We start from the raw sequence: 13,184 nt of genomic DNA, 5'->3' as shown, positions 1-13,184 counted from the left end.
ACAGAGCAGCAGAAGTGCCTGGAATGCAAACAGAACTGCTATATGAAGTAGGTATTTTATTTTACTTGATTTTTTTTATGAGAGTGACAGAGCATATTGGGTCGGTGCTTTAGTCAACAATCTGTGACACATTAATGCTATCTACATCAATGTCTGTCCTGATGGAAGAACGCTGCCTTCAGAAATTCATTGTTTCAAATAAAGAGTTGTTATTTTAATGGTGCATCAGAATTGACTGGAGGCCAGCAAGAACATAAATTAAGATACATTACCACGTTTACACTCACGTTAAAATATTTGTTGGCTTTTTTAGCATTGAACTGAACAGAACAACTCTGAGTAGTTATAATCTCTATAAAGATGATCCAGGACTTTTTCCAGCCTTAAACATTACATTTATCAATGGAAAGAAGAGACAAAAATGGCAGTATCATATAAAAAAATGTAGAACAACTATGAGAACCTTTTTTGGAAGAGAACTTTCACCATATTTAGAACTTTTTCAAAAGAGCAGCTCTGGCCCTACCGTGAATGGTGTGAGAGCCTTTTAGAAGCCTGTGAAATATTTTCACACCCCCTCATCCTGAGACATTAAACAATCTTGCAGTTTTATAAGTGCTCCTTACTTGGTCCCATGTTCTATCTCTTCCCCAAAACAGGAAATAAATAATTACTAACAACATCCTCTTCAAGAACAGTCAACTGATTACTGGAATATGTTCTTATTAAGCTGAAATAGATACCTTGATACCTTTTCCCCTTCCTCTTGTGGGTGAAACTTGCCTATAAAAATTCACAAAGAGTCTGGCTTAGTGTAGCATTATTAATAATATGGAAAGCATCTGTTTCTGTGCTTTATTACGCTTAAAATTCTTATCTCACTTTTTAAGACTTTTTTTTTTTGTATTGTTGTTATGGTAATGTGTGAAGATTGCAGCTGTATATGTGCTTTTTTGGTGGTTGTTGGTTTGTTCTTGTTTTCTTTTTTTTAACCACATAGGATATTCTTAATGAAAATTTTTACAGGATGAGCATACATAGGAATAACACTAAATGGAAGAAATACAGTAGCCAATCATGCATTAAAACAGCACATTCTTATTACCCCAAGTGAGATTCTCTCTTTATCTTATTCTGTCTTTTACTTAATTGAACTTCTGGCCTATCACTGTAAAAATACAGGTACCAATTTTCTAAAGATTTGAGAGTTTTAACAGTATTCCTGTCCCCTGTCACAGAAGCTGTTATTAACTTAGCTTTTTTTCTCTGTTTTTCACAGTGAATTATCTCATTGCTCCTCAATATAGTCACTGAACTGCTCAGCTATATCTTCACTAGTTTTTCTAGAAAAGAATACAGTGAAGGAGAAAAGAGTCAGTGTTCCTGGCCCTCTTACTGAATTGAGTTCTCAAATGATATCTTTTCATGCTAAGACTGATGCTTTTCAATGTAACATAGAACCTTTGGAAACCTAATTTTTAATTTTTTTAATTTTTAGAATGTACTACTACATCCACTGTTTGGATTCATTTTGAGAATGCTCTTATTTAGGAACAGACATCCCTCTGCAAAACATGAGCCAATTATTGAGCAATCTTTACGTTATTATATACGTTTTTAGTACTAAAATTGCTGCATGATTGTTTTATTTTTTTCCATTTTTTAATTAAGAGACTATGATAAATGTAATCAATCAGGAGAATTGCCAGATGGCATGTAAACTTGCCTACTGCTCAGAAATTCCCATCAAACTTACAGCTGTCAGGAGCTAGGCAGCTTCTCAAAGCTCTGTTACTCTACTGAGAAGAAAGTTTGAGGGATCCAGGAGAAACTAAAAGCATTCAATACTGAGGTGGAAGTGGAGTAATCGAAGTTGAATTAAACAATGCAGTTCTTCTTTGGATTTGTTGGATAGGTTTATACCTGTCTGGCTGAAATATTAAAAACTTTTTGGTGTTTTCATTTTTTTTTTAATTGTGCATTCACATACACATTAGTTCTATTGCTCTAACAGCATGCGTAGCGTTCCATGTAATATTCTGCCAACTTGTCTGATAATTAAAGCTATATGTACATCTGAAATCCAGGTTTCTCGCACATTCAAAAATTCACTTGCTTTTCTCTTGAAAGAAGAGTTGACAAAAAAAACCCACAAAAATGTGCATGTTTTTCATATACAAAGTCAAATGTAAAAAGGTATAATAGAGGTCAGCCTACATCACTACTCTATTGGAATACTCTTAGTTATTAATCAAGCAGGCAACAGCTGAAAACCCTATTTGAAGAAATCACATCTGTTCAAGAGGGGAAAAAAAATAAGGCATGTGCTTCAGTTTCATTTAAGCTGTAATTCATCCAGTGGTTTACATCTCTTAAAAAATATAGAACTTTTCACACTTCTTTAAAATACAAACATTATTTGTTTTAATACATAGTATGTTTCAAATACGTAATGCCTTTTCTGAAATGACTCATAGGTGATTGATTTTATAACTCTTTATCATATATCCTTTCAAGTTTGAATTAGATTATATATTAACTACAGATAACGTTTAAAGGAAAAGTTATGGAACTGGTATAAACTGATGACAGAATCCCTGAAACTGTTTATACCGCTAAAATGAGGAGGGGGAATGGTTTTCTTAAGCACTAAAATAAAGCATCACAGGCAAGAAGACCTAGTTCCAGGGTTTCAGTGGCAAGAAATTAATTCAATTTTAGTCTTGATGTGCTTTTATTCTCACAATTGATGGATTTTGTTTATTGAAATGGATGTCTCCCAAAAAGGGTATGATTAACATGGCATCATACTGCCAGTCTGGCTGACAATCTACTGTGTATGTGTAGTGACTACTTGTGTATTTTATTTATTGTCTATTCCAGTAGAACCTACATACCTTCTGATTTTCCAATTCTCTGTGACCTTTCCCTGTCTGATAGCACAGTCAACAGTCTGCCTTTACATGCTTTCTGCTTCATTTGGATCCTTTAATCTCTGGTTCCCTTTGTAGACATAGGTAAATGAAAATGTACATACATACATTATCTGGAAGACATTTTAAATAGGTAATCACGTGTTGTATATTGCAAGGCACAAGCCTCAATCAGAACATGGAATGGTTGGTGCCAATTGAATAGCAGCTAGTTAGTGGTTTATTTACTTTTCAGCTAGAACCAAATGGAATTATAAACAACTTGAGGTTGTGCTTTATGAATACACTAGGTATACATAATGTGCCTCTTTTATATGTTAGTAAAATATAAACATCATTTTAAGAATGTCCTGACTTAAGAGCAGGGGACTTTGTTTACATTCTAACTCAGCCACAGTATTCCAGTATGACCTGGGAAAAACAGTTCTCTGAAAACCCCAGCTCTCTTTGTGCAAAGTGGGAGTGATTTTGCACTAGTATAAAATCCAGTTCTGATTATTAGTTGCTCATGCATTACAGTGATGTGGTCGGTATAAGTGTGCTTATTATTTTTTCTTTTGGTGTGGTGTATTTCACATATTTTGGGCTGAGTAGTCAGTACTCCAAAAAGGACCATATACTCAAAAAAGTGGATTTTCTCCTAGATGAAATTGAGATACTGGACAGCATATCTTGACAAAGCAACTGGCACTTGTGTTTGCATGCTTGTTTTTAATAGATGATCTGGAGAAATAAAGATGAAAGAATAGACAGCACTATCTGAAGTAGAAATGTACTGAGTATTTTTGAAGGTATTTTTTGTATCAAGATGCTGATGCATAGAAATAAAAACCTTCTCAAGTGTTTTTTTTTTCCTTATTATTATTATTCAAGTAACAGTGTAATTTCTTCCTAATTTTTGAGTTGTTCTGTTGTTTAGTGATCCTGTAGGGTCTGAATAAATATTATTTATTGCATAAGCAGAATTATTAAGTATTGCTAAAAAAATTAATAGTGTATTCACTTAGTCATTCTGTTTTGTTGCAGAGGATCTTGATGACCTACGAATGGAAGGCGTAACAAGTTTGATGTCTTCTGGAAGCAAATTCAACCAGAGTAGAAGTGCTCATCCTACTGAACCTCAAGCAAAGGTCACATTGAATATCTGTGCAAGATGTGCCAGGTAAAAATCAAAACCACACTATGCTATCAAATATGTTATTTTCTCCAACTTCTGAGATATGTTTTGGGCCAGGTGATGACCTCTTACTTGCTAAGTTTAGAAAAAAATGAAATTACTTAGCTACTGGCTACCCTATGACCTCAGGCATCTGGGTTGTGCAACTTAACGTTTATGCTTGATATGTCGCGTCAACAATGAATCAAAGAGTGTAGTTAGTCTTAGGCCTTACTTCACAGCTTGAAACTATTTTAAGCCTTTCTGTCTCTCAATTTCATTAGTTATTTGAGCTTCTGTGGTTTTTCAGATGAATCAGGGAATTTAAAGGTTCAAATCCAATTTGAAAAGCACCTGTATAAATGGAGATTTAGTTGCACAGGTGCAGTCCAGGACTTCAAATAGCTGCTTCTTAGCACTTTATAATCTCATCCTGTTTCACCTCTGAGAAATAATTTAATCGGGTTGAACCCCTTTTGATTTTGACAGCTGGAATTAATTCTTGCATTTACAGTATGGGGGCCAAATAAACAGTTTGGTGATCCTGTAGCCAAGTCAACTTGAGAATGCAACACTAACAGAAACCCCTTAAATTTCCTAGATGCATTCTTCTGTGTAGACAAAAGCTCATTTGGAGAAAGGATTTAAGCCTTTTTAAATGACAAAACTAGCCTTCTCACCCTTCTGTTAATGGTTCAGATTAACAAGAACAATACAGAGGCATGCCAATTTTATCTGCCTGCTTTGCCAATGGCTGCTCCATTGTATAGTTTGAGAGGGGATTAGCCGCTTGTAAATAAAAAGCAACCTGTGGTGAAATTAAGTCAAAAGTTTGGCCATATGCCACCCTACGTTTCTACTTTTTTTTCTCCCATTTTGCTTGAAAGTTATTACTTTTTTAAAGGCACTTGTGTAGAAAGAGGGGCTACAAAACATTTTCTGATGCTATGGGAGCGTGAGTATAGTCACACTAATTCATCTGCACAGTAGCTCAGCAAAGTCATGGGGCCACAAACATCAGTTCCAGTACAGCCAGAGCAACAGTGGCTATAGGCCTTGTGAGTCCAAGCAGTTTTACTGTTAGTGGTGCAGCTATGTGCTTTAAGAAAAGACCAAACATGCTGGTTGTGTGATGCTTCCCATTTCACTGGAAAAAAATTTGCATGTGTTATAAAACATTTCGAAACAACTTGCTACATGCAAGCATGACAACTTTTTTTCAATTTCATTGTTTTAACATGGACTCTCATGTAAAAAGGTAAGGAAAATTGAAACGTTCAATTTTCTACATGGTCTTTTAGAACTTATAGTTCTTATAAAGTATAGACCTATATAGGTCTTGTATGGATTAATATGAAAGTTAATTAAAATTTAAATTCCCTGAAGTAGCCACTAATAGCAGGTGCCAAGATGCCATATATCCTCTCAGCTCAGCACATGAGAGAGCAAATAACTCAGGTCTTGGTCCAGTCTTATCAACCTTAGCTATTGTTGTATTGTCCTTTATCTGACTGCTACACGATGCTGCAGTCCAAAATATGAATTCCAATAGAAAGATCTCATAGAACACTCTTTTCTCGCATCACTCTCATAATCAGAGAATGCAGAGCAGTATTTTATGCCATCTGTAGACCTTTACATCACTCTCTACCCTATTCAAGAACATCAGAGAGGAATTGGCTGATACCTACTTGATTCTTTTTGCTTTTCTGGTTGCGGTTCAGCAATTTGTTTAAACTTCTGATATATGATATTCTGATACCTTATCAGTAGCATGAGGCTTAAATTAGAGCTGGGTATTGCTGTTGTATTCATTTGTGGGGAAGCTTCATGATGAAGAAATCTAATCATTCTTTTGGACCATTTCTTCCTTCTTACTCAGTTCAAGGACACCTATCCACTCTTCTTAAAGACAGTTCTCAGTGCAGTTAGCTCTGCTTTTTTTGGTTTCTTCATAGTGAATTTTCTGAGTGACTTCTAGCAACAGCTTCCTATTTTTTTCCTGTTTCTTTTCATGAGCAATTCACTTTGCTATTACTCAGTGATATAGTCATTGAAAATACCATGAAATGAAGCTAACATCTGAGCATTTGGATCATCTCTGTGAATGTTCCTTAGTGTTGGCAATTATCTCAATTGTTATGTGAAAACACATTATTTATATTAAGGTCATAATATGATATAGTAGTGCATTTATTTGTTTTAGAAAATTTATTTTCATTCTTTCATATTGTTGCGTGTGATATACTGTGGTCCTTCATTGTAAGCACATTTTAATAAAATTGAAAAATTAGTCAGTACAAATTGTTGTTATACATACTTTTAGCTACAACTAAACACTTGTCTTTCCTCTTAATTGTATCTATTTTTTCATTAAGGAAACTGATTTGAAATGAGTGGGCCTATTAATGGCAGTAGGTATTCTGTAGCTAATGAGACCTGTCAAATCCGACTTATCAAGTCATGTTTACTGAAGGTATTTTGTTTGTCAGTAGGAGGAATATGACTTAGCTCAAAGTTGATCAGGAGAATTGTAAATGTTAGAAACATGCATCTTAGACAAAAGTTTAATTTTACTCTTGCATATACATAATCCTAACTCTGTTGAATTACTGTATTTTTTTAATGCTCCACCCTGTTATCATTGTCCAGTCACATTACCTCCAGAAGCTTCACTTCCTTGAATATTCTGTGGCTCTACTAAGATGGATTTGTCATGCAGTGTTTGACATGGTGTTACAGAAAGATCTTCAAAAAGAATGTCCAATAAGAGTGGCTTTAGGTAGGATAGGGCTATAAATCTGATTTGTTACAAAGCAAATTTACCACATTTAACATTTTGAAGAACACCTGGAATGATGCTGAGACTGCATTTGGTAAAACATCCTCCTTTATTTTCAGTCTCCAAGAAAAGAATGGAAAATCTTTTTCAAGAATTGTAAGACATGAGAGTGAGGACTTTTTTAATTAAATCAAGTGTTTGAGAAACTGATATCTAATCATGAATGCTGATGATTTCACCAGCCATCTTAAAAAACAAAACAACAAAAAACAGATGGAGTTCACAGCCCAGGTCAACAACTTTAATAAAACATGTTTTCTTCCCATCTAGGAGATGATGTGGTTCCTTTCAAGCTATCACACTATGTTACTTTTAACAGCTTATGATTTAAAAAATGAAAGACAAAAAAACAACTCTGAGAAAAAGAGTAATAAAAGTAGACATTAATTCTCCTCCTGGAGTATAGATAGGTTTGTAGGCTGGAGTATAGTTGTGAGAAACAGAGAGCTTACTGTTTTCTGTATAGATGTTTCACAAACGGTGAGCAAAATGCAGATGGATAACAGCTTTGAGAGGGTTTTCAAATGGGAAAGTAGCTACAGGACAATGTTATTCCCATAGCTGCTCTTGGACCACATCACACATTAAACAGCATATTATGTCATCTAAATAAAAGGGTGACATCATTAACAAGGTAGAACAAAGCAAGATTTGTAGATGCAGAAAAAAGGGGCTACAAAAATAACTATTTAGAATAATTGCTTTCTGCAATTTTGGCAGGAAAATTAGCAACGTCCATTTTAGTACAGCTCACTTGAATTTAGGTAATTTGAGCAAGTTGCTTACAATAAGAATTCCATCTTCATCTAGGGGCACAACTTGTTGGACTAATGGACTGACCTATTCTATAATAAAGTTCTGTGATTTCTTTCTCATGTACAGGCAAAACAAATTGAGTTTCATTTTCAGCTGATGAGTCATCAGGCACCTTCACACTTAAGCAAAACTCACATTTGTTAAATAAGGGTGTAAGTGACAAATTGTAGAACTGAACAGTACCACATTTTCTCACATCTTGTTACGTGTGCACGGAGAGTTTTGCAAGATAATAAGATAATATTGATGTACTATGACTATTTGAATGAAGTTTAAGCGTTTTTTTGTGGGTTTTTTTTTTTTTTTTTTTTTGAAGGACCACCCATTAGCCTTGTATGCCCACTGCCATGCTCAAAAGTTAAATCTTGTTCTGGTGGAGTCTTGCCAATGCATTCCTGGAAGTAAGAAGCTTTTTGTTTTTAATAGCGCAAGGGCTGCATTCATTCTTCTTAACATCAATAGAATACAAAAAAGGGGTTGCATGTGGTTAAAAAAGAAATGGGATTATAGAAAACATACTGTGCCACAATCTTGAAGGCTTCTGAACAAGAATGTTGGGAAGGAGCAGTTGTTGCATACAAATTTAGGTTTGAGATGCAATATACCTAGTTAATTTAAGTTTAGTTGGAGCACAATCACAGGCCTTTTAAAATATTCAAGAAATCAAATATATACGTATATATATATGTATATACAAAGTAAATCTCTGAATTAAATAAGTAATTACAGCTTTTCTAATCATCTCCATTGGGATGTGTATTAAAGGTCAGGTTTAGTAGCTTGTGTTGATAATGTATAATGCACTTTGTGCACGCTACCATTTAAGAATGCTCTCTGAAATATTGGTTTGGAAAAATTATTCAAAAATTCTCACATCAGTTTACCTCACCTGTGACAGATTTATTGTTGCTCTACTTACCATCTGTATCTTTTAACACCTTTGGATGGTTTCTTTTCCCACCAATCTTCAAACTAACTTGTTTATTTACTGAAGCCAATCAACTTTTCTTTAACCAGCTACACTTCTTTTATTTACATTTACTTGATTATCTACAGTATGATGTCTGCAACTTCCATGTGTATTTGGTAGATGTCAAGATAAACTACGTGGTACTTGTAGTATGTAGCACACATTACATGGACTTTAAGCATAGCTTTGTAAGGATCATGACAGTGTGGAGGAGGAGAGAAGTGAAGGAACCAGACAGAGAAAACAAATCTGCAACAGACACTAATTTCTATGAATTTGATAGAAGTTGCAGAATAATGATGTAGAATAAAACTTTTATCTGATTTGGCCTTTATAAATCTCTCTAGCAAGTAAATGAAATAAATTATTTAGTAAGTACATTCTCTGGTGTTCATCAATCTTGGACATTTAAGATTCCTAGAAAGTAAGAGTTTGTATGGAGCTACTTTATCCAAGTATAACATAGCTGTAACAATACTAACGAGACTTGAGGTCATTAAGAAACATTTGGTGGAAAATTTGATAATAAACTTTGCAGAAAAGAGTACCTGGAACTTGAAAAGTGTATCTTATTTAACTATCAGAAGCAGAAAAGCTGACAGCTCAGAAGCAGAAAAGCTGACAGCTGTATTTAGAGAATAAACTTCTGTTAAAGAAGGAAAATTAATTTATATACTGTCCATAGATAATGCTGATGAAACTTCAGACAACTACTAGAGAAATGAATGAAAGCATATGACTCTATGAGGAACATTATAAATACTAACAAAAGACTACAGTTAGAAAGATGAAAACTTGGGAGGCTTCCTTAAGGAAAAGAAGGAAGACTACTGAGCTTCTCCAACTTCAGATGTGCACTAGATCCCTTTGTTATTTTTATGGTTAGGCTGCTCTCATTGTCATTATGTTCCCTGCACAATAGGATGGGTTCTCCTGTCTTGTCCAGGTATGTAACCTCCATGGCTGGGGTTGGAAAGCTACCAGGGAATGAGTGCTGCACCATGCAGCTCTGGGCTTGGGTCTGATGAGGTGAGGAGTTTGTGATTTTTAACAGGTGGTTAAGGTTTGTTTTCTGCTGAATTAGACCAAGTCATCGCTATAGGTACTTCTTTCAGCAATCTGCTGTTCAGGAGTGAGTGTGAAGTCTTCTATGCTGAGCTGTTTTGGTATGTTACTCCTAAAAACGTGACATGTAGTTGAAAATGCTTGCTTTACTAAAAGACATTAAAACTCTATGGACTGTTTTCTCTTTATTCTGAGCATTTTTAACATTATGTGGTGTCTCGGTGAGCTAGTAAAATGCTATGCCTATGCTGGACTCCTTGTGCAAAAGTTCCTTAGCTTGTCAGTTATACAGCAGAGCATATGCAGATGACATTTTAAAGGCAACTTAAATATGTTTAAATAAACTAGAGTCATCCTTTCAACTGCAGTGTTAACATAAAACAAGAGGTGATGGAAATAGAACTTGATCACTGGAAATAAGAAATAATCTGCTCCTAACAGAATCGGGCATGAAGTACTGTGTATGACTTAAAATCCCCCTTTTTCTCCTTAGACTTTGATTTCCTAATTATGTCTTGTGGATAGTAGTCTAGTTAGTGAATCCTGTGACTAAATGTTAAGATTAGAGAGGACTGAATTCTAATTTCTGTCATCACAATATATTATGATAGTATCTATTTGGAAATCTAAATATTTAATTTTCTCTTTAGACCTGGCCTACAATTTTGATTTCTTCTTTTCTTCATAGCTTTTTTTTGCTGCTCCCCAGAGGTCTGTGCAAGTGCAGAAGGTGCATCAGAATGTTTCACATCTGAATATTTTATTGCATTTCCCATGAGGTTCAGTTCTGTAACCTGTTGCTTCTTTTTATTGACTTAGTTTTGAATCATTGAAACCTTTTATTCCTTACTAGCTTTATTACTTCATGGTAGACAATAAGGGGTTGATTTTTCTTTTTGTACATTTAAACATGCTTTGATTTGTCTAGAGTGCAGCCTTTTACATAGATAGACCATAGAAATGTTACAAGGAGCTCCCTAGGATTTGAATTTTGCTTGTTTGTAAACTGTTAAAAGGTAACAGCTAATTTCTCTCTAGTCATAAAGCAAAAAAGCAGGAACTGTGAAGATATCCTGTCAAACACTTTATATTGAAAATTAGTTAATAATGTATAAATGTGGCAGAAATAATAACCTCTCAAGCTCTCTTTATAACCTAGTTTGGCCCTGAATACTGTGATATAATACTGCAGAATGGATACAGGTGTATGTGTGGTTTTGTATGTGTATCTGCATAAGGAGTAGGGTTAGTATGCCTGTTTAGGTAGTAGCCAGCTTAATAACTCAGTCTTTCTGTCAGAAAATTTCTACTCTGTTAATGTTCCTAAAAACAGAGAACAAATGACTTCAAAGCTGCAAAGGAAAAAAAGTTTCTAAATTTAAGCAGTAGTTACAGATGACGTTTTGTGAGGAAAATTCTCAGACTGGACTTCAGATATTGAATATTAAGAATTCAAAGTCTTCAAACATTACTAAAAAATTTGATTATGTATACATATTTATTTCCTGACTCATATGTTAGCTTGCTGTCTGTGGACTATTTCTAAGTGGCTGTTCTACAGGGAAAGAAGTGCTAAACATTCCAGATGAGTTGCGCTGATATTTTTCATTCCTTTTCCTTAGTTTTCTTCTTTTGTAGATGCAATTTTATTGGATATTCCACTGGAAAGAGATGAATTTTCCTTGTGTTTGTTTGTGCTAGCTTCACAGACCTTGTCCTAAGTCTTCAAGACAGTCTTAATGTTTTATTTACATCTTTTTCCTTTTAAAAGTGGCAAATAACAAATGAAACTCTGTATAATTGTGGTTTACAACTCCTAAAGCTTTCCACTAATTCTGGAGAATTACAAAGAAATAAGATATTTTTCTTTCTCTAGAACTTCTTATAAGGTAAAGAACAAAAAACAACCAACCAAACAAAAAAAAAAAAACCTGATAGAACCGTGGAAAGAAAAAATGAAAATCTTGTGTTGAGAAAAATAGTCAAAACAATTAGCCAAAAAGATGTTGGTGTGTTTTTGGCTGAGTTGAACCTAGACAGTGATCTGTTTGCCCAGGCTTGATGCATAAAAAGCCAACTAAAGTCTCCTCTTTATCTTTGGTTGATTTAGTAAGTGTTAAATACTGATAAAATAAACCATTTCATCTTTCCTTTTCTTGCAGTGGAAAACCACTTTGGTGTCTTATTCATTCTTTCTCCAAATTAGAAAAACAGTAGAGAAGAAAAGAACCCAGTAAAATGTTTTTACTACTACTAGTGGTTATCAGAGGCAAAAAATACAAATGAAAGTTTAGGAGTAGCTAGATTGTCAGAATAACATGCCTGTTTGTCTCTTGTGCAAGTATTGCCAGCTCTTTCACTGGCCATTGCTTCATTTGAACATCTGACGATATGCAAAACATGGAGCATCCGTGTCATTTCGAATTACTGTTTTTGAGTTCCTGGATTTATTACTGACTTCTAAAATGCATAAGCTATTATGACTTTTAACCCCAAACTTTAATTAGTTTTATGGAAAACTCCCAGGGAATTTGTGTTTTAAAGGAGTGGCAAGGTCTGTCTATTTTAAAATCTAAACTGTGACATAAGAAAAGAACGATATAAGACAGGAGAGATATCAATGGCTCAAACAGAAATCATAGGAGGAACTGACTTTTTTTTTCCTCCTTTTTTTTTTCCCACTGGGTAAATCCACCAAGAAATAATATCAGACCTATCTGATATTCCAAAATATTGTGACAATTACAATACTGTTTGTTACTGAGAATTATGTGAGCTGTGAAGAGACCAATATTTACAGATGAAGGATATATCCTTTTAAAAGGAACAGTGGATACGTGTGTGCTTGCACTGCATAGTATTCTCAGAGATAACTTTATCATCTGCTTTTGATTTAACATCTGTTTTGCTTCTTAAAAGGCTGCGTGTGAAGGGTAGGTTTGATTTTGACATAAATAACTGTATGTCTCTGCAAGGGTAAGGGAAGAGTTCTGTTTGATAAAAGATTTTTCCTGTTTGCACGCTTGGAATTTGTACAGCAGGTACATAAAATTTGCAGGTGAACTGGATCTTATACATGCATACCTGGTGCACTGATGGAACTGCTTTTGCAAATGTGGCAGGTAGTGGGCCAAGTTCACACAGAGAGCCTGACTGCAACTACCAACAGGGAGTGTCTGGTTTTGATTCTGAAAGAAAAATACTGTATAAGATTCTATGAATGAATGGTTCCTCACTAAGGCATTTTTTTCTAAGAACGTTAGTTCATCTGAAGCTATTTTGACTTTTTTTCTCTGTATCTCAGGCTGCTTGTAAAAGATAGAACTGGAATAACAGGGTTGGTATAACTGTAAACTTAATAAATAAATAAATAAACTGTTAAGAAATCTTACTGAGAGAAGG

General features: G+C 34.6%; 1 protein-coding gene across 2 annotated transcripts in view; it reads left to right on the top strand.

The window, feature by feature from the left end:
• Nucleotides 1–13,184, top strand: part of CUNH8orf34 (chromosome unknown C8orf34 homolog) — a 157,385-nt gene that overhangs the window by 97,963 nt on the left and 46,238 nt on the right. For both annotated transcript variants that reach the window (XM_065753167.1, XM_065753166.1), the window contains exon 8: nucleotides 3,960–4,095. In XM_065753167.1, coding sequence (XP_065609239.1) covers nucleotides 3,960–4,095 — 136 coding nt within the window. The remainder of the gene's footprint in view (nucleotides 1–3,959; nucleotides 4,096–13,184) is intronic.

Source organism: Cyrtonyx montezumae, unplaced genomic scaffold (assembly GCF_038088225.1).
Source record: "Cyrtonyx montezumae isolate F1298 unplaced genomic scaffold, pur_monq_1.0 scaffold_8, whole genome shotgun sequence".
Lineage (NCBI taxonomy): Eukaryota > Metazoa > Chordata > Aves > Galliformes > Odontophoridae > Cyrtonyx > Cyrtonyx montezumae.
Note: the sequence above shows the minus strand (reverse complement) of the source record. Positions and strands in the feature narration are given on the sequence as shown.